The sequence below is a fragment of the Eleginops maclovinus genome, chromosome 3, assembly GCF_036324505.1.
Source record: "Eleginops maclovinus isolate JMC-PN-2008 ecotype Puerto Natales chromosome 3, JC_Emac_rtc_rv5, whole genome shotgun sequence".
Taxonomy (NCBI): domain Eukaryota; kingdom Metazoa; phylum Chordata; class Actinopteri; order Perciformes; family Eleginopidae; genus Eleginops; species Eleginops maclovinus.
The window spans coordinates 10329864-10351026 of record NC_086351.1 but is presented as its reverse complement, the minus strand read 5'-3'; the positions used below and the strand labels follow the sequence as shown (position 1 = coordinate 10351026).

At 41.4% G+C, this 21163-nt stretch overlaps 1 protein-coding gene across 2 annotated transcripts; it reads left to right on the top strand.

Moving 5' to 3' along the window:
* Positions 1 to 1742: 1742 nt before the first annotated feature.
* Positions 1743 to 20348, top strand: zbtb7b (zinc finger and BTB domain containing 7B). Of its 2 annotated transcripts, XM_063879550.1 has the most exons (4): positions 1743 to 2199; positions 4008 to 4113; positions 16125 to 17173; positions 17294 to 20348. In XM_063879550.1, the coding sequence occupies exons 2-4, from the start codon at positions 4012 to 4014 to the stop codon at positions 17928 to 17930; spliced, it is 1788 nt and encodes a 595-aa protein (XP_063735620.1). In that variant the 5' UTR covers positions 1743 to 2199; positions 4008 to 4011; the 3' UTR covers positions 17931 to 20348. The 2 variants fall into 2 exon arrangements, with proteins under 2 accessions (XP_063735620.1, XP_063735621.1); XM_063879551.1 differs by lacking the exons at positions 1743 to 2199; positions 4008 to 4113 and adding an exon at positions 14486 to 14695.
* The last annotated feature ends 815 nt before the right edge of the window (positions 20349 to 21163 follow it).

The following is a 21163-nucleotide window of genomic DNA, read 5'->3' as shown; positions in this document are numbered from 1 at the left end:
TTATAGCAGCTGTCTGTGTGTATATCCTGGAATAGAATAGAATTACTTTATTGATCCCAATTTGGGAAATTCTTGCGTTGTAGCAGCACAAAAACAAGGCAATGTAGTTACAATACAATAAATAAAATAAATAAATGAAATAAATAAATATATACATTTGTGACCATTTGTGAAGGTCAATCACTAGATTAATATGTTTCTAAATTCATTGCAGGGTCTTTCTGCAAGTTAGTTTAGATCAGTATTTGCACATATAAATATAACAAACACAGTATTTTTTTCAGTAAAAATGTAGAACATTATACAGGATAGAAATTAAAATGGTTCATGAAAAAAGGGATACAAAATCCAAACACATTATGATCAAAGAGTCAATGAAGAAGAAATGTTTCTAGATGATTATGTTTATAAGCAGATGCATTACAATTAAAATAAATCCATGAAATTAAATCTTTGACAAATAAAGTCCATTTTAGGTGTTTTTTAAGAAATTATAATGTCAGCCTACAAGTTGACTGTAGTGATGGAAATAGGTTGTGCCAAATGCAATTTTTTATGCTTTCTCCAACTTTTGAAGCAGTACTGTCTATCATCATTACCAGTTAAACTAGTTTTCTTCATTATAATAGTTTTTAGAGGCCTGGAGAGATGAAAGTAACCATCATTTCATTTCATTTATTATGTTAATTATCTCGTGGCCCCTTAGGTCTCAACTCCAGGTTGGGAACCACTGCTTTATATAAAGCAAACATGGAAATCAGTAGCATGTATGGAACATGTGGTACACATATATTTTTACGTCTCTTTCTGGTAGCAAAACCACAGAACAAGCACAGATTTAAGGTTAAGGGGGTGGTAATAGGGGGGCTGAGCTCACCGCAAAATTATATATAGACTTCCTGCACCCTCTCTTCAAAACCCACCAACACACACACACACACACACACACACACACACACACACACACACACACACACACACACACACACACACACACACACACACACACACACACACACTCTCCTGGAGCTACAGTAGACTAGGATGAGAATCAAACTTTGAAAAAGCGCGGTGATTCCCATACCCATAACCACTTCAAACAGTAATTGTTCAAAGTTGACTTTGCTGCAGTGAAGCGAAGATTTAGTGTCTGTGCTTTTGTCTCTCTGAAAAAAACATGCTGAATTACCATGCTGAGTTTTTCTTTTTTTAGCATGAGCATACATGAAGTATATAGGCTATGCTTTTTGTTCTGATTCACTAAAAGTCATTTAAAAAAGTCCCTCGCCCTTTGCTGCTACTCACACTGGATGTGACACATCCTTTATACTAGTTTCATTTATCATAATAAGTTCCGTTTGATATAAATCATCTTTCAGCCTCAGCTCGGGCTCCCATTTTGAGTTATTAGTTTGCTTCCATCTCTCCATCCGTGGACACCTCCTCCAGGATGTCTCCTGGGGGAATATTGCTGAGTCATGAATAGGAGGAAAGGCTGCACTAAGTTTAAAATGCTTGAAAAAGCGTTTGTATCTGACAGGTAGGCTTAGCAATTTGCTGATATCCATTCAATGCGTTTTCCCTGCCCGCCCTTATTTACTTTGCGTGGTGATGATGCCCAAAGCAGAGAAGAGGAGGAGCGGGGTCTCCAAACCTGCCCACCTCTCTCCTCCCTCTGCCACCGGCTCCGCGACAGACACCGCTCCTGGCCTATCGCGTCAGAGCCGGAGCCCCTCTGTGCTCTCCCTCCCACCCTCCTTCCCCCTCCCTCCCTCCCCTGTGCCCTGCCCACCCCGGCGGTCTCTTCTCCAGCCCTGCCAGAGCCAATCCGCGACTGGGTGTAAGTAGGGCAAGCCGCTTCCTGGTTCTCAGAAAGAAGGAGCCTGGAGTTGGAGTGGACCAACAGAGGCAGCAGCAGCACACAGGGGGGGATAGCAGCGCAGAGAGCCGGCGGTCTGCAGGGAAGACCCGCAACACGACAAACGCTGACCCACGAAAGATTAAAAACCTCCCGGCTGTCGAGCAGAGGACGAGAGGAGCGGCGCTCCCCGGTAGAAAAGAAAAGACAAGAGCAGGGAGGATAAAAAGAAGAAGAAGAAGTAGAAGAAGTAGGCAGGGTGGGACGGAATAATCCAGGAAGTGTGGAGGCCGGTCAGGTGGGAGGCGACGAGTCTGAACAGGTGACACACCGGCACTCAGGTAAACTGCTCCACTTGACTGCTGTCGATTTTAAACATGTATAACACAGCTTTTAAGTGAAATGTAGCATTATGCAAGGGACATGACTGTTTGCAATGACAGCACCGGCAACCCATAGCCTCCCTCCTTCCCAGTTCTCATCGGGGTCACGGGAGGACTATCCACGTCACGGGTATTCGGTAACTCCCGTCGACATTAATTTATTCCCTTTTTTATAAAATAGTTTGAGCACTGGGGTTTGCACAAATGAAACGAAGGCTGTGTGTTTGTTGTGGTGTATAAGAGCAGGTGCTGCAGCCGCTGTTTGATAGGCTGTTTGTGTCGGCCAGGTGAGAGAGGCAGAGGCAGAGCAGGGTCGGCGGGTACATTTCTGGAGACTCTGCTGCTAATTATAGCCGAGTCCCGGCTGACATCCAAAACCTAACCTGCTCTGCACGCACATCACCTGCCTCTCCACTGCCCATGGGCACGCAGGAGATCTGTTGGTTTCCAGCCTCTTGTGCCTAAAGGATCTCTCTTCAGTGGTCTGTTAATCATCATCATCATCATCATCATCATCATGGCACGCCCAGTGTTTTATTTTAAGCATGTCACTCTGCTGTCTTACAATAGGATGTGCTCAGGCTGTAATGTTAGGTTAAGGCTCCTGCCTACCTCTTGGGTGGAGAGGGTGTGTGTGTGTGTGTGTGTGTGTGTGTGTGTGTGTGTGTGTGTGTGTGTGTGTGTGTGTGTGTGTGTGTGTGTGTGTGTGTGTGTGTGTGTGTGTGTGTGTGTGTGTGTGTGTGTGTGTGTGTGTGATTACAGAGGTTGTTGTGTTGCTGACTCGCCCCTCTGACAGACCGGCCTAACGAGCTCAACTGGCTTGGGTTTGGTTTCTCTGTCTTGGGCACAGCCTGTTTAGTTAAATCTTTAGCCGTCCGTGCAGGTAGTTAATGCCTTCTGCCCTCCAGGCTCACCTGAAGTTGCAGCATTCTTTGTTTCCCCCCTCACCTCTGGTCCTCTGAGGGGCTGACAAGGCCTGAGCTTGTGATCTAACAGACGTTAATGAGAAGAGAGGTCCTTTCTGTTTTCTTTGTGTCTCCCTGTTTTCCCATGCCATCATGTGTGTGGACATCTAGCACGCTCCCCACATATGGAAGAGCCATCAGGGTTTTGATCCAAACACATTGAAAATGAATTCTTAATGCCAGATCTATTTTCCCTTACTTTGTCTGCAACATAATAAGACATCTGTGCTTCATCCCTGGTTACTGCTGTCCGTTCATGACCTTTGTCCTGCTCTGCTTTCTACAGGATGGCTTCTTGTAGCTGATACAGTGTGTGTGTGTGTGTGTGTGTGTGTGTGTGTGTGTGTGTGTGTGTGTGTGTGTGTGTGTGTGTGTGTGTGTGTGTGTGTGTGTGTGTGTGTGTGTGTGTGTGTGTGTGTGTGTGTGTGTGTGTGTGTGTGTGTGTGTGTGTGTGTGTGTGTCTCCCTGACCGTTGGAGAACTTAATTTCCAACAAAGTCAAAGTAGGAAGTGGTCAGTTTCTATCAGTCTTTTGATTTCTGTTCTTTGGCAAGAAACCCCCTGCTCCCCCCACGTCTAATGCATCATATGGTTAAGTTTGTGTGAGATTATTCACATGCACTTGCGGATTCTGAAACTAGTTTACAAGAGGAAAAAAAAGTACCTCAATAACTCAATGTTTAGTGTTGTGTCCCTTTCAGTTTGTTGCCTCTTTTTTCATAAACTTGAAGTGAATGCTTTATTCAGAGCCCCTCTTTGGGATGAATGACTTCTTTTAACACCTTCTTGGCTTTTCCTACAGGTGTATGACCTCTGCTGACCTCCAAGCAAAGGACCAAAGGGGAGGGGGAAGAGCAAGAGGCCGAAGACAGCAGGCACCCATCTTCTCCTGGGTTTATGGACCGGAGGTAGGAATCATTCAATAAATATATCTGTGTTTGTTATACCAAAAACCCTGTCCCTCTCTTTTAAAAAGAAAACTTGTATTCATGCCTTCAATCGTTTTGCGAATGTGATTCGGTTTGATAGTCCTCACACAAAATAGTTGGTACAAAGTGTCATCAACTAGAAGCAAACGTGTTAATACCTGTTTTAAATAACCACAATCAAATGGCAATGCTTTGATGTGACTACTTTCAACACTTTCGCTCTCTTTTTTTTTTGTGTGTGATTTTGTGAAGAATGCGTCAATGCATGTTTAAAAAAACAAAGCCAATTAACTTGTTTTATAGTGTAAGAGCATTTCTAAATGCAATGAATGCAAATAATTATTATTTTTAGAATTTAATTGAAGAATAATATTCTTGAAATGTTTTGAAAATATTTGCTCTCCTCTCCTATTCACACCAAGCTTGAAGCACATCAGAGATGAAAACAAGTAAATACTATATGATTAAAATTGGATTGAGATCATGTGAGTTTTTAGAGTTTAACCCACTTGGTCTGAGAAACCCAAATAAAAGTGATGTACTTGAAATCATACAGAACAGCTTGATTAGTATTTGCTTTATCGAGCTGCATTTGACACAACAAACACATTGTTGTGAGGGTCTCCTTTTAAAATATTTTTACAGTATGTGAGGGGCTTTTTGAAAACATCTTTGTCCTTGGAATAAATATGAGCAGGATAAAGTGGTCAAGCAGTTGAATATTTTATAGGCAACCTGGAAGTTAACTCCTCGGGTTGTCGTCTGCAGACGCTTTATAACTACAATGAGCTTTTAAAGAAGGTTTGGGAATGATGCCAAAAATACACTCTAGTGTTAAAAACAGGCTGATGTTATTTATAGGCTTTTGGTTTGTGATATTATCACAAGACAATACTGCTTTTCAGAAATTGTAAAGCCGTATTGATGTTATTGAGTAATACTAGACTGAACCATGACACATTTCTCTGAAGCCAACCAAATTTACAGCTTCTTAAGCTTCAGGCTGAAGTCATTTTAGGTCATTTATAGACCTTCAATTAAAATGCAGTTTTTGGTCTAGCCAAAGCTTAATTTAGGATTCCTGTAACTTTGTTCTTCTTTATTAGAGAACATTTAAAAAAGCTGGTTTGTTGAACCCTTTTAAATATTAGTACAGTATATCAGTGCAATGTTTTGGCCAGTCACAGACATATTACAGGATATTAATGCCATTCAAACCTCATATTTAACCGTAGAAACCTAAGACTCAAAACAATTATTTTACCTGAAGGTTTTAGGGCCTAAGACTGGACCATATACAGGAACATGAAAGACAACAAATGAAGCAAAGCAATTCCCAATTAAGATCATAAACTCACTGAGAAAACTGTACCCTTAATATGGAAATTCTTATTCTTAAGGCTAATATGAACGTGTGTAGTATAGTAACTGTGATGGACTTACTTTATTGTAGTTTAAAGTGCATAGCCAACAAAACACACTCTTATTTGGATTGTAAAACAACTTATAACCAGACTTTGATCCCTTCCTGATTATTGCCGAATTAAGGGGCAACATGGAAATGTCTCTCATGCTTAACCATATTTTAAAAAGCTGTGTGGTGTACAATCCTACTGAATGACAGTGTAAGGTGGAAAACAGTAATAATATATTACTTCCAGTCCACAAAACTTTTTAATTCGAGCTGAGTTTGAATTTTGAACTATGGTGTGCGTTTGTTTGCGACTGTGTGTGTTTGTGATTGTATGAAAGCGGTGGGCATGTTGGTGTGACATATCATGTGACCTTGGCTTTGCTGCAGCATAACTGGTGACAACCATGTGTCCATAAACCGATGGGTAGGGGGAAGTAGCACTGAGTGGTCTGTCAGGCGAGGAACACACACACACACATACACACACACACACACACACAAACACATGCATACACACACAAGCGCAGTATATATAAACATGCATGCGCACAGTTCCAAGAAATGCTTCAATTAGGGCATGTGAGCCCATATAAATTCCCCCTTTTCAGACATGGGTCTTTCAGTTTCACACAAACCAACTGAGTGGGAGGAAGGTGGGGAGAGAGAGACCAAATGGGGGAGGGAGGTTAGGATTGAAGAAAGGTTTATATCTCTACCCCTAATATTTGAAGATGTCTCACCTTCTTTTCTCAGGCTTTTTCTCTATGTAGAAACACCTTTTCCCCCAGAAACCCTCTATTGCCTGTTTATGACCTCTGGTGTGTAATCTGATGCAAAATTGGGGCTCCGCTCGCCAAGAACAATTTATTTTAGTCGATGGAGCACTTCCATGAATTCAGTATTTCCCTGCAGTAATGAACTACCTTTTTCACCATATATGGCGGTTGTTTCCCCACATTGACACAGTAATGGCACAGGGGTGACTACACAGTGTCCGTAATCCTCTCTGCAGCTACTACCGTTGAGTCTTGCCCCCACTTGATCTTTGTCAATAGAGGAAGTTATGTATCTACCATTTCCTCTTTTCAGTCATGAGTTTCTGTAGCATTTAACAGCCCTCCCTCACTCTCGACCACCATCCTCACAGCCCACGCCACCCCGAGTTAACCAATAAGCAGGTGGCCGTGACTCCTCTTCTTCTTGTAAAGAGTCAGAGAGGAGAGGAGAAACCAGGCTTGAGAAAAAAGGCTAACGGTTGAAGGAGTGTTCATGATTCAGCTCTTCTAGTAACAATTGTGTCTGTACACGTTAAGCGGGCGGTTATCATAAATAGATACAGTGAGACAACACTTCAGGGAAAGTGAGAATAAACACCCAAACACAAGCAGGCAAAGGGACTCATGCTGCTGAAACTGACCCCTTTCATGTGTGATGCTCAAAGGGGAACTCCTGCAGCTAATGGAGACTGCCTATTGTCCTTTTGGAAAAATAAAGATACTTATTTTGTTATTTAAAAAACAACCATTACTTTTCAACAAGACTTTTTAGTAGTAGCCATTTCTTTTATCACTTATTGTTTTGCATTCTTCTCAAGAAATGCTCGTCCAACATCCATTTCTTAAAACGGCAAGATGAAATCATCCTTCCAGTTTGTACATTACTGTCTGGTTCCTGACCTTTTTTCAACACCACAGCAGTGAGTGATGGAGTTACTCCGTAGTTGATGTTATTAAGGAATTGTAGTTACAACAACAACAACCAACCTCCTCCCCTTCTCACACCGTTTAGCTGATTTAACAGGGCGAAGCTGAAACATCTTTCATACATGTATGTCCTTTTGTCTTTTTGCTTCTCCTTGGGCTGTTTCTGCTCTTTCTCTAGGTGTCATTTTGTCCTCCATTTATCTTTCCATCTGGCCTAGTGGCCTACCATCTTTACTGAGCACAGGAAGAGGAAACTGATCAGGATCAGTTAGTTTTGCGACATTTCTGTGTGTGTGTGTGTGTGTGTGTGTGTGTGTGTGTGTGTGTGTGTGTGTGTGTGTGTGTGTGTGTGTGTGTGTGTGTGTGTGTGTGTGTGTGTGTGTGTGTGTGTGTGTGTGTGTGTGTGTGTGTGTGTGTGTGTGTGTGTGTGTGTGTGTGTGTGTGTGTGTGTGTGTGTGTCCAGTGCTTTTGCAATATCTTCCTCTAGAGCAGGAGGTCATCTGTGTAGGAGAGCAGCAGTCGTTCGGACCATCCCTATCATGTGGCAACCTAAGAATGAGCAAAAACAATATTATGCTTTTAAAAATGCAAACACAACAAGCTCATTTAATTTTTTGGATTCTGTGCATGGTTCATATGAAAGTAGTTGGCTTGATGTACTAATTGAATGCACATTGAGATACATCAAACTGTAAATAAACCTCTTTTTTTTTACCAAATCCCACTCATCCAAAACCGTCCTGATCACCCCAGCACCCCACTGAGGGGTAAATAACAATAAAAAACATAGCATATAGACAGTTATATCCTCCAAGTATTTTAGATTTACCCACACAGATACACAAGTACACCGAGTGATCTCAAGCTATACTTTTGTGAGATGTATTATTTAAAATGTTCAGAGTTGTAGATCACACAGTTAGAGAGCGTCCGTGTGTTAGACTGTAATCAATTGTTACATTTTGTTGATCCATTGGACAAAAAAACATGTTTGGAACATAATAAGCCCAGCAAGAGATTTGTGGAATTTATTTATATTGAATTAGTTTAAATAAGTTGTTTCTGATTCAACAAACTGTTTGAATGCAAACATGTAAAGATTTAGTTATAATATTTCTCCACAGTTCATATGAAATCCATTTATATTCTTATATGAATTATTTGCACACATTTCCTTAAATGTATTTACATTTTAAACAGCAGGTACAAAAGTAAAAACCATTGAGCATTTTAAATATATTTACTATTTGTATTATATTAAAATACATTTACAGTTAATGATTAAATGTAACATTTCTTATTCCTTTTTAAAATAATAATAATAACAACAATAATAATAATAATATGACATACTAATTATTTGCCTTGCTGCTACTTGCATAACACACACACAATTGGAACTTAACGTGGCTTTTATTATCACCTTACATACACACACATTTAAGTTAAAGCTAAAGCAAAATATTGTTATTGTTGTTTTGATTTAAGTGCATATTAGACAAAAATATAAATGATACTCCTTGGCGATTATTCATTTTAAAAACAAGGTAACTAGAAATGTATCTTATTTTGGCTTTTAGGGAAATTCTGACTGAAAAGTGACTTTAAAGTTGTGAATGAATAATTCCTGCTGTACAATATACATATATCTCTAAAAGTAATCTTTAAAGAATTATGTAATCAAAATATTAATGAAAAATCTCCTTGAATTGCTCAGTGTAGATCACTTTTGGATTGTGATTTCGACCCGCTCGGTGCGCTGCTCCACAATAAACACCTACACAGTTTGAACCCCGAGCCGACATATTCGAACAACCGCACTTAGCAGCAGCTAGGCAACTGATATTGTAACAAATGTTTTACTGTAATGATATTTTATCTTTAATGTATTTCATTCAAGTTCCCTGTCTCAAGGGAAGTGTTCTTCATCAACTCTTCCGATATATTCACGTAATTAAAACCACACGCACATAAATAAAGTTTCTATCCTGCTCATCGTATAAATGGAGACACAGTGTGTATTTCGCCCACACACCTGACACTCCTGTGTTCGCACACACACCGTTGTGGAGAGTTTTGGGGGGAAGAAACTGCTGACCAGATAAGGAGCTATAAGAGAGAGTAAAGTGTGAAACCACTCCGTCAGCATGCCTCCTCCCACATCTGTGTGTGTTCTCCATCTTAGGCTGAAACTCCCTTTTGGTAATGCTAATGATAGAGCAGCTACCACATCTCTCCCTCAGACATCTGCACACACACCCACACAGACACACACACACACCTGCAAGGACTCTTGCTACTTCCTGTGGCTGCGTGCATGTGTTCACCTCTTGCTCTGTTTATCTCCTAGTCTTCATGTCACTGCTTCTCTCCATTCTGTCTCCCCCTTCCTCTCCCCTTGTAACTTAACTCTGTCTCCTCTTGTTTCATGTCTCCTCGCTAACACAGATTGTTCGAGGCCGGGACTAGATTTTCCTGTCTTAACCTCCCCTCTTCTCTGCTTTATCTCGCAGAATATCTCTCTACACCCACTCTCTATTCACTCACTCTCATGTGATTCTCTTCCACATAACCATTCTTTTTCTGGTGTGATTTCTAAGAACATGTGTGTTTTTAGAAAACACACCTCCCTCATGTCACTTTTGTTGTCTCTTCTCAAATCTGTTACCGTTTTCCTCTTTCCAACCTCAGATTTATTTCTTTTCCTTCTCCCCCTCTCTCCTACTTTCACAGGGGCAAACATGGCAGAAATGTTAGACATGACACTCCATTTTCGAAACAAAGAAGCCCCATTTTTCTTTATGTATAGGGAAATAAGTTTTGTATTACTGTATGTTGAATCATCTGTTTCAGAGAGTTCACGGAAAAGTATTTTTGGAATGAAACAGCTGTTAAAAAAAACGTGAAAGAAGAAAGCTTTAAATTGTTCAAAATAATTTTAGAAATTCGGCAAAAAAATCTATTTCCATTCTGTTTAATTAAAAAAGAAAAAGCCTCTATTTGGAGCCTAATGAGTAAAAAAAACCCTAATAATTTACAGGTGTTTTGAACTTTTCTTGTAACATTAAAAAGGAGAATGATGGTACAGTATGCTGGGTTGCACAAAGACCTGGGTAATATATGAATATAATATTAGATTGTAATGTACAGTAGATATTCAGCAGATAAATGCTGTATTTTAACAGACTTTAAAGCTGAATTACAATAAATATGATCGTTTTCTGCTGTCATTTATCTGTTGAGCTTAAGCTAAAACTACCAAGTAGTTTTGTGAGAAATTATCTTCTAAAATGCCCCAATATTAATCCTCCCAAAAATGTTTTAAGGCTTTATTTAAGATTATTGTGACACTAAATGTCAGTGTCTTTGTATTTTTGTAAAAACTACTTTCTATCAACATAAACTTCTGGTAAGAAGTTGTTGCATATTGCAGGACAGAGTGGGTATGTGCACCCGAAAGTCAGTGTGTTGATAAGCAGATGATCCTGCTGTAGATTCACATTGATGTTCAGGTCTGGCATGCAAACTGGCTGCTGTTGCAGCTCGCAGTGGAGAGTTTGCGGTGTGTAAGGGCGAGGGGATAAGGGCCTTCGCTCTGCCAGCCAGATGAATAATGTAATGTGTTCTTGGAACTAAGACCACAATGTGCGCATGCGTCCACACACACACACACACACACACACACACACACACACACACACACACACACACACACACACACACACACACACACACACACACACACACACACACACACACACTATAATGGCCCAGTTACGGTAAGGACAGAGGAGGGCTTAGTTGCAGGGTCTTTCTTTAATAAAACACAGAACTGCCTGCTGAGTCACATCATCCCACTGGACTTCTTCAATTTATAAATTCTTCTTTATGTTCTGTCATGACAGGGTGCAATAACCCCATTTATCATGATCATGTCTCAAGTCTGGCCTTTAACAAATTCAAATGCAGATTCAAATTCTCCCCGGGTTGCATCTGTTTTTATATCTCCTGGTGGGATGCAAATGTTCAGTCCTGAGGGGACAGTTGGGACGCAGAGCGGGTGGAGTTTGTGTTTTTATCTCCTGGCAGAGATGTGCGGCATTATTAGAAGACCTGGCTGTCTGTCTGTGTGTATTTGTTACCTAAATGTGAAGGTTTTGCTCTCAGATATTGCTGTGAGTGCTCATCTGGGCTGAGTGCAGCTTTGGTTTGGCAGAAGCATGTATACTTGCATCTCTTCTCACCCCCCCGTTTCCTCCTCCCATACTCTTCCTCAGAGTAGGTGTCCCAGCACCACCACACTCCACTAACTTACCCAAATAAGTGAGGTATAAAGAGTGTAAAAACTTTCTTTCTTAACCCTTAAAATCAGTCCGTCACACAGAAGGAAGGTGGCGAGAGGAAGAAGAGTGTGTGGAGGAGAAACGGTATGAGCTTGAATCTTATTTTCCATGTGTTTGGTCGCTTTGTTGTGTTTCTGGTACGGCGGTTTTTAATCATCATTTAGTTTGTTATGTTTTGGTTATGAATAATGTCTCCAGTTTACCTGAATGAAAACACTTGTGTTCCGTTTGATGTACAGAATGGACAACCATTTGAGCTGCTATGAAGTTTAGAAATGTATCTCCATGTAGTCATTAAATAATATAACATTTTGGAAACTAAAACACAAAAATATATTTGATAAATCTTTTTACTTTAAGAATCCACTCTTTTACCTTTTGATATTAACTTCAATGTATGGCTTTGTAAGTCTTAAGAATTGTTCATACACTGGGTTATTTAAGTACTTAGAAAGACGTCACAACACATGCAACCAGGCATAGGTGCTCACATTACCAGCATAAACACACTGTCACAAACACATGCATGCACAGGCTCTTTGGAAAACATCTGACATCAGAGTTCATAAAATAATTTCTCCTTCTCTCTCGGCCACAGTTTTCTGTGAATAGTATAAAGTCATATTTTCCCCCTTAGCTCTGGAGCCTGATATAATTGAGGTGGACTGGGAAAACTTACTGCCTTTAATGGAAAATAAGACCCATAAAAATAACACTCACAGTTCCAGTCGTCACACTCTGTGTGCACAGAGGGACTTCATGATATAGACGATGGATTCTATAACTTGCTTTTTTACTGAAGAATAAACCTTTGTGCAGGTTTGGTCAATCCTGCTGCTGTAATTTTCCTGGCTGACACACAAATGTGTGTCAATTCTTTTTTTTCTGTTCTGGTGGTGGACAGTTATGGCGGATTTAAGTTTCCATTTCCTCTTCAGTAAAAACAAATCCTCTGAGGATTTTCTGATTAACTTGCTTCTTTGATTTTAACGTAGTTCTGTTCGGCAATTTAGTTGTAACTATAAGTTTATGACTCTTAGCCTAAAAGTTGGATCGGACAAATGGTTAAAAATCTCCAGATGTTATCAATATATTTGAATCTTTTTACAAATAAATCCTTGCTAAGAGAGAGGAAGAGAGCGCGTAAAGAAACCAAGGGATGAGGAAACCGTAGAGTTGCAGAGGAGGTGAATTCCTCCACCGTCGACAAAGAGTGGGAGGTGAGAACAAAAAACACAGAAAGAGATACGAGCCACTTGCTCGTAGGGTAATATCTTTACATCTGTAGCCGCAAATGCATAAAAAGAAGAAGAAGAAAAAAAGATTTTCCAGAGATCAAATACTTGATGTAGGTGTTTGTTTTTGAAAGCCCAACAATGACACACCTAAAAAAAAAAACAGTGATATAAGTTATTGACTTTAAGGTACTGATCCCTAATTAACATGAATAAACTAACAATAACAGTTATTGTGTTTTATGATGTTGGAAGTTTAATATGGACTAACATTGGTTTGTTTGAGAGACAAATATGTCAGTGGTCTCTGCCTGTGGGCTGTTTTAACATTGATTACAGAGGTTTGCAAGATTCAGCAACTTAAGTAGACATGTCCTTGGTTAGCAACAACAAAACAGAAACAAGGTGACAAGAAGGAAGAGGGGATATGATCTGTGTGCCGTTTGTGTGTGAGTGTGTGTGTGTGTGAACATGTCATGATGTGTCAGTGACTCAGATGGACACAAAATTGATGGGAATCATTGCAACTTCTTCGAAGATGGCTGTGTTCTAAGGAATATGCCTAAAATAACAAGTTCAACCTCCAACCACCCATGATGCTTTTTTTTTCTCTCCCCTGCGCCGGAAATTTGACGTCCGTTGCTTTGTGCTCCTCCTTAAACCCCTTTGTATCGTGCTCGTCTGCACTCCTTTGTTTAAGATAATTGTTCTGTTTTACCAACTTTTTGCCTTTTTAATATTTCAAAAATTGTGTTTATGTACATAATAGTTATAAATTGTAATCCTGGTTTTCTGTGGATACCTTTTTAACAATGATAGGTGATCCTAAGTTTTGACCTTCAGGTCTGCTATCGTGTCTACTTACAATGAGACAAACTGTACTGGTAGAAGGTCAAGGGATGCATTTACACTTTGTCCTACAGAGACTTAGGCCTAGGTGGTGGGTTTCCAATGGGATTCTTTTTCCTAACATGTTTTTATGCATCTGTGTATTATGTAGGTCTGCAACTGGAGATGAATGTACAAATGTGTCCCTAAATTGTGAGGAAGTGGGAAATACCCCTATCACAAGAGATGACTGAAAAATGGTTGCTTCTGTGTATGTATACAAAAGACTAAGCAAACCCATGCCCCATAACTTCCTCACTCTTCTGTATCTGTAGCTGCCGCAACACATGCAATCTTTGTTCACTCAAGCTGTAGCGATAGCTCTTATGAAAATGCTTTTGATTAAAATATCAGTAATCGTCATTTGCAGAGGCCATGTTTTTTTTTTTTTCAAGAGCAATGGTGCCCAGAATTCAAAGGTGGCTGTTTTTTGCACTTTCTCTTTGATTTAACATCGTCATATTGCACCTACCAGAACGTGTTTTCCTGGGTGTAATGACTCATTATGCCAATATTATCATTATATTATCTGCCAAGACCTTAGATACATGTCTCCCCTTCTACCTGTTGGTCTCCGTTGCTGAACAGGGAGACGTCGACATTAAACATTTCTTTATCGGAAATTGTTTCGGAAAACAAGCCGTTGGTTGTTGGCGAGAGGGGGGCGCGTAGGCGACCTGGGGGGAGGGGTATCTGTGCATCTGCCTTCGTCACCATGCACCCTCTTTTGATACGACAGGAAGGAGAGTGAGTGACAGAATGTGCTAACGGGGTAGACATCCCCAAGGATGAACGCTGCACCACAACTTCTGTCAGAGAGATCAGAACTTTAAAAGTTACACGTCGATGTGTTGAAGGAAATAGGAAAAAGTGGTTTTCAAAGAAAGCGAAGTTGTAAAGAGCAAAAAGATGGATGCCATGAGACACACGCTACCTCGTCTCCAGCTGACTGTGCCCATGCCCATGAGGACGGGGAAGGTAGGACTACCACTGGGGTACTTTAGTACATCCTGGAGATGAGAAGTGGAACATTTGGGAAGTTTTACTATTTGCGCTGTGGGAAGATAAAAAAGATATGCTCGCAAATTCATGCGAGGTAGCTATTTAATTAGCTGTACTTTTTTTTATTAAGTGGGTGGAGCACATTGATTCAAGTATTTGTTTTAAAAAGGCTGACGTTAAGAGCATCACAGAACAGGTTAAATCCAACAATAGTGGGAGTGGGGAGCCACAGATTGGCACACTGTGTGTGTGTGTGTGTGTGTGTGTGTGTGTGTGTGTGTGTGTGTGTACACCTAATAGGGTGTGTTTTGGAGCAGGTTAGTCAGGTGGATGTACTGTCGTTGTGCAGAGCCCTCTGGGCAATGTGCGATCTCTGTTATTGGACGGCCAGGGGGCTGCCAGTTGCTATGGGAGGGAGATGAAGGGCAGGGAGGGGGAATCTGGAGAGTTGTTTGTGGAAAATCTGGTCTGCTCAGGTGTGTGTGAGAGATATTGTTGAGCAGGTATAGTGCGGACAGGGTGAGGTGCGAGTTCAGGGAGCCAAAGAAGGGAGTTGTTGGGTCTTATTACCGACAGACCTGGTTGTGTCTCCCAAAAAAAGATGAAGAAAGTTACCATTTTTATTAGACATGCAGTACGATATTGCAGTGGATTAGGATAAATAAAATCCAGTAACTGCTTGTACTGTGTATGTTACATATAGAGTTTGTAGGTAACATACTTTCAATACATTTTTCTCACATTTTTTTCCTTCCTCATTCTTTCACTTGTACTCCCCCTTACACCCACTCAAGTCTGTCACTTCCTCCCTGTCCCTCACTACCTTTCTTTTTTCTCTCTCTCCACACTTTGTCCCTCTGTTCTTCAGGTATTTAAATCACACTGCTAATGCTATAAAGGTTTTGCATGGGAATTAACCTGCTGTCCTCTGGCTACAGCAGATGCAGTACATCGCATAATCCTGCATCCTTTCCGCATCAATGTTATCAATCATTTGGTTTCATATACAGTATGTCTTTCTCTACTCTTATTATTATTGTTTATTTTCATTGTAATTTGCTGCTGTCTCTGACACCTCCATCGCATTCGACCTCTGGTGTCCCAACCCTCATGTCACTCCTGATTTAGTAATCTGGAGAAAAAGTAGGGGTGGGGAGGGAAGGATAGGGGGAGAGTTGTTGCTAAACCCTGTTTAAATAATCCCTCATATACAGGAAACTCCTTGTGTCAGTCACACAGGAGGTTTACTTTTAGGTTGTTTAAATCTCTATAATGTTAAAATGAAAAGGACAATAATTTGAAATAAGTTATGAATTTTACAAGCACACTGTGACAAGTACAACATTTGCCATTTGCTAAGACCTCAGTCCCTCCATTAACCTGATCTTCCCATTCTTTTACGCAGGTGGCAATGTCTCCAGGAGAGGACGGCCTGATTGGGATCCCCTTCCCGGAGCATAGCAACGAGCTCTTGTCCCACCTCAATGACCAGAGGAGGACAGGACTCCTGTGTGACCTCACCCTCATGTCCCGCGGGGCTCGCTACCCAACTCATCGCTCCGTCATGGCTGCCGTCAGTCTCTACTTCCGCCGGCTGTTCGGGGGAGAGGAGGGAGGTGGCGAGGGCGGAGGAGGTTTCAGTGTGTGTCAGCTGGACTTCGTGGCCCCCGACGCCCTGGACGCCCTGCTAGAGTTCGCCTATACCGCTACCCTGACCATCCCCAGCTCTGGGATGAGAGATGTGCTGCGAGGGGCTCAGTTTCTGGGAATCCAGTGTGTGGCTGACGCTTGCAGAGATATCCTGGGGGAGAAGGCAGAGGGGGAGACAGCGGAAGAACAGAGAGCCCAACGCACAGCTACAGAGAGGATGGCAGTGGGGGACACCGTGGTGGAAAGAGGGTCCCGAAGAAAAACAGACAGAAAGAAGATGAAAAAAGTTGGGTTGAATCACATCAACTCCTCGTTTTTTAACCCACCACCTGCTTCTCCTGTCTCACACCCTTCGCCTGCATCCGACAGCTTCCGCTCTCTGCCGTCGACCCAGCCTCCCAGCCCCGAACACAGGCAGAACGGAGATCCAAGGGCCATCAAAAGGCCAGGCAGAGGGCCCACAATAAATGGAGGACCCCATCCCTGGCTGCAGGAGCACCCCCATATAGCCAACCAACCTCCTGTCCCACCCTTGAATGACAAGCTGTCAGAAGAGGAGGACTTGGAGAGTTTTGGCGATGATGGTAAGCTGATGGAGAGCACCTCCATACCTACCTCTATAGCTGATCGAGGAGCAGCAGCAACGGCAGCAGGAGCAGGGAGGAAGAGGAAGTCTCAAACACCTCAGCAGTGCCCCGTCTGTCAGAAGATCATCCATGGAGCAGGAAAACTGCCCCGACACATGAGGACACACACCGGGGAGAAGCCCTTTCAGTGCTCCGCATGTGGAGTCCGTTTTACACGGTACTGGAAGTTTTCTTTGCAAAAAAGTTAAATGTTCATGAATGGTGGCCTTGTTGAATCTGTAATGTGTTTATCTCTCTTTCCCTTCCTTTTTTGTCTTCCCTTGTTTCCCTTCATTAGGAATGATAAGTTGAAGATCCACATGAGGAAACACACAGGCGAGCGCCCTTATCCCTGCCCGCACTGCCCTGCCCGGTTTCTCCACTCATACGACCTCAAAAACCACCTGTCCCTCCACAGTGGGGCGAGACCCTTCGAGTGCCCGCTCTGCCACAAGGCCTTCGCCCGAGAGGATCATCTCCAGCGTCACCGCAAGGGACACAGCTGCCTGGAGCTGCGCACACGCCGACCCAGACATGGGGCAGAGCTCGGGGAGGATGATGGAGGGGAAGCCAGCGGGAGGGAGCAGGTCAACCCTCTGGAGGCTTTACAGGCCCACTCCTCTGCATTCTCCCATCGCAGTTTGCTGGAGGCTGGGAGTGGGTCTGGTGCCAGCCCCCAGCTGATATTTGAAGGTGACGTCGAAAGGGAGGTCGAGAGGGAGCGGTCTCTCGCCCTTCAGGCTTTGGCTCACATCGGGCACCACAGGCTGGCTGGCTTCCCTGAGCTCTTCCTGAGAAGTCTGGAGCTTCGAACGGGCAGAGATGCAGAGGGAGAAGATCCAGGAGGAACCCCTTCACCCACCGCACAGCGTGACCAATGGGCTGACGAAATTGAAGAGGAAATTGGAGAAGAGGAAGCGGAAGAAGAGGAATAGTGAAAAGAAATTGTGTGTCTGTGTGTGTGTCTGTGTGTGTGTGTGTGTGTGTGTGTGTGTGTGTGTGTGTGTGTGTGTGTGTGCGCGTGTGTGGTAAAGCATCCACAGAAAAAAAAAATCTCACTCAGGTGGTTGGACTAATGACCTGCTGCTCCGATATAGAGAGCGCTTATAAAATAAATACAACTAAATGATGTTAAAAGAAAAAAAATTGAAAACGGGTTTTCTTAGATATTTTAAATGTTTGTCTTCTGGCTCCTGGCATTTTTATTTTCATTTGTCTTTAAGTTTTGATTTTTCGTTTGTTGTTTTAATTTTGTGTTTCAGTTTGATTAGATTTTTCTAGTTGAACATGCCTGTGTTGAGTGTTTGGTGACTGGGATGCTATGGGACACTATGCAAACTAAAATCAAGAGCTGCGACATGAAGGGATATTTAAAGATGTTTATTTTAGTTACAATATAAATGTATTGATTCAGGTGCGATTCAGAAGTCACGTCACCTAGATCACAAGAGTTTGTATTCTCACTTTCCTCTGGTGGTAATCAGAGGAAATGCAGTCGAATATTAATCAAACTGTTGGGTACGTTCTAAGCAATAATGTTTGTTCTGTCTTTTCTTATTTGTGGTAATCTATGCTTGGATTTGGTGCTTGAACCAAAGATTTTCAGTTGAACTGTTTTCTTTACAGGAGAGGAGAGAGGTGAACTGTAGCCAATGTTGGGTTTGAAGAGAAGACTCTTCCCAACTGTTTTGAAAGCCATGAGAAAAGATTTGCTTCCATGTTTGAGTGTTTCAGAGCCGTAGAGCTCTGTGTTAAATGCCTGACCAAAAGAGACAAAGTCTTGGTCAAACAGTTGATTTTGATTATGTTGAAGACGATTCTTCTTTTTCCAGAGGCCGTGGATTTCAGTCTTCCAATGCACTCATATATTTTCCTCGTTTTGAAAAAAATAGCAATGGGGCGAAAAGGAGATTGAGATGGCGTTCCCTTTTTCTGTACTTATTTATTTATTGTTATTTATTATGGATCTTCTGCTAACACTTATAAGTGAGACCAAATTCAAGCGTGGCACACAGATCACAAAGTCTTACAAGAAGCTGCATTGTGCTTAAGATTTTGACTCAACATCTCCGTACAAGTTTACGCATTTTTTATGGGCTGCGTGTCTTCTTTTGGCAAATCTTCCTCGAATGCATTCTTTGCACATTTAACCCCATCAGGTACTGCAATAATACAGGCACATTCCATCCTCCCGGGGAGAGAGAAGGGAACAGAGGTCAGGGGGTTCAAAACCTTCCATGTAACTTCAACACAAAATTACTCTGCTGTTGGATGTTTGATGTTTGTGTAACATATATAGTACTGACTCAAATGTTGACATGGCAGTTCTTACAGATCAGCCACCGCTGTGTGTAAAGGGGCCATTATCCTTTGAGTTAATCTATCTTCGACCAAAAAAACCTTTTAAGTTTCTTCATGCTTTTCCTGGACCAGTACATTAAGGCCTTTCGCAAAGTGTAAGGCAATCATTAATGGCTTTGAGCAACGGCAGTCTTTTCATTTCCAATTCTCTCCATGTAGTCAGAACCTGTGCTGGTCTGGCCTTGTGTGCACTATCTGCTCCTTGTTGCGTAGTAAATCTTTGTTTATTTCCAGTTTATTTGCACGATGAGATTTGACAGCTTTAAGTCTGATTGTTTGACCTGCAATGTCTAGTCCATTAACTCACACGATACCATTTAAGATTGTAATTGAAATTTTCTTTAAAACCTGCATAAGTTGAATATTCTTCCTCCTGCATACTAGTACAGAGTTATAGTCAATATAATATATGTTGGGATAAAGTTGCCTTAGATATAATTTTTTTTGTGCTGCAACTACTCTCAGGAAATCTTGAGCAATGCACTAAGTGATTATACGAAATATAAAATGGGAAGACATTGTTTGGTGCTGCAGGGTGATTGACACACTTCATGTAAATGTAAGGCCAGTAGTTTCAAAATAGGACATTTTGTATCATTTGATGGTTGAAACCCAAATTAATTTAACCTATTGTGAAAAAGAAATAGGTAAATAATAGCAGTGACGGTAAACTACTGGCCTTACTGGAACCAGTCCTACTGGAAATGCAGTATGACAGTTGGTCCTGTTCTTGAAGGGTGTTGGTGCTCCCTCTCATGTGAATGAAAGAGGGTTAACTGATGCCAGCTGTGAAGTGCACGTTTTCTATGTGAGCTGTATGTTTTCTCGGCTTCGGTGAAGGGACACGGGGTCCGGTCTGTGTAGAGACCCCGCTATCAGGGATACATTTTTGTCTTTCAGTCTTTAGTGGAACCTTCTCATAGATATTGATTAATTTCCCATCATTTGTTTCAGTTAATGTAAAGAAAATAAATAAACATATCTAAGCTTGATCTTTTCTGTGTTTCTCTTTTTGATACTTTAAAAACAACCCTTTAAGGGCTTAGTTAAATGTCTCAATTTAGTCATTTAAGAGTTGTGACTAGCTATACGAGTGGGAAATGTGATAGTTGACTTGTGCTCTCTGGTGGACAAACATTGTAATGCAAACTCTTAAAATACATTGAACTAACTTTAAGAGCAGATTTTCCTTTTAAAAAAAACGTGCATACCTCACTTTTAATACCATTCCCCCTTAATACTAAAATTAGTCTATATTCTTTTTTATAGACCACCTTAAAATACCCCTCTGTTTTTTCGACCGCCCACCTCCTAAGTATCACTTCCTTAATCCGAAACACTTGATGGAAGGCTTATAATTGTCTTTGCCTTTAATATGAAATTGAGATGACTGAAAAATAAATATAACTTCATAAGAGAGACATTTAAACATGTCACAATACGACAGGCACATGTGTGAATGATCAAATTAACTATGACTGAATATGATTTAGACGCTTTTTGTGGTTTTGGTTCCTGTTTCCAGCATGCTGGCTCACCGTCATTGCTTACTCGGAAACTTAAATATACCAGAGCCATCAACAGTGTTATTAGTAACACCTGTGCTTTTCTTACTATGTTAAAATTGCCTGTGTCCAATAGGTGAGTCTATAGCTACTTATGAACCGTTGCTCAATTTAAACTTTAAATTACATTATCTTTTTTACAACCCTGTAAATCAAGTCCCTTGATTATAGCGCCTCTTAGTAACCCGGATCCTCACCAATTAATCGCACGTTTGAGTGTGCACATGCACGCACCTTTGAAA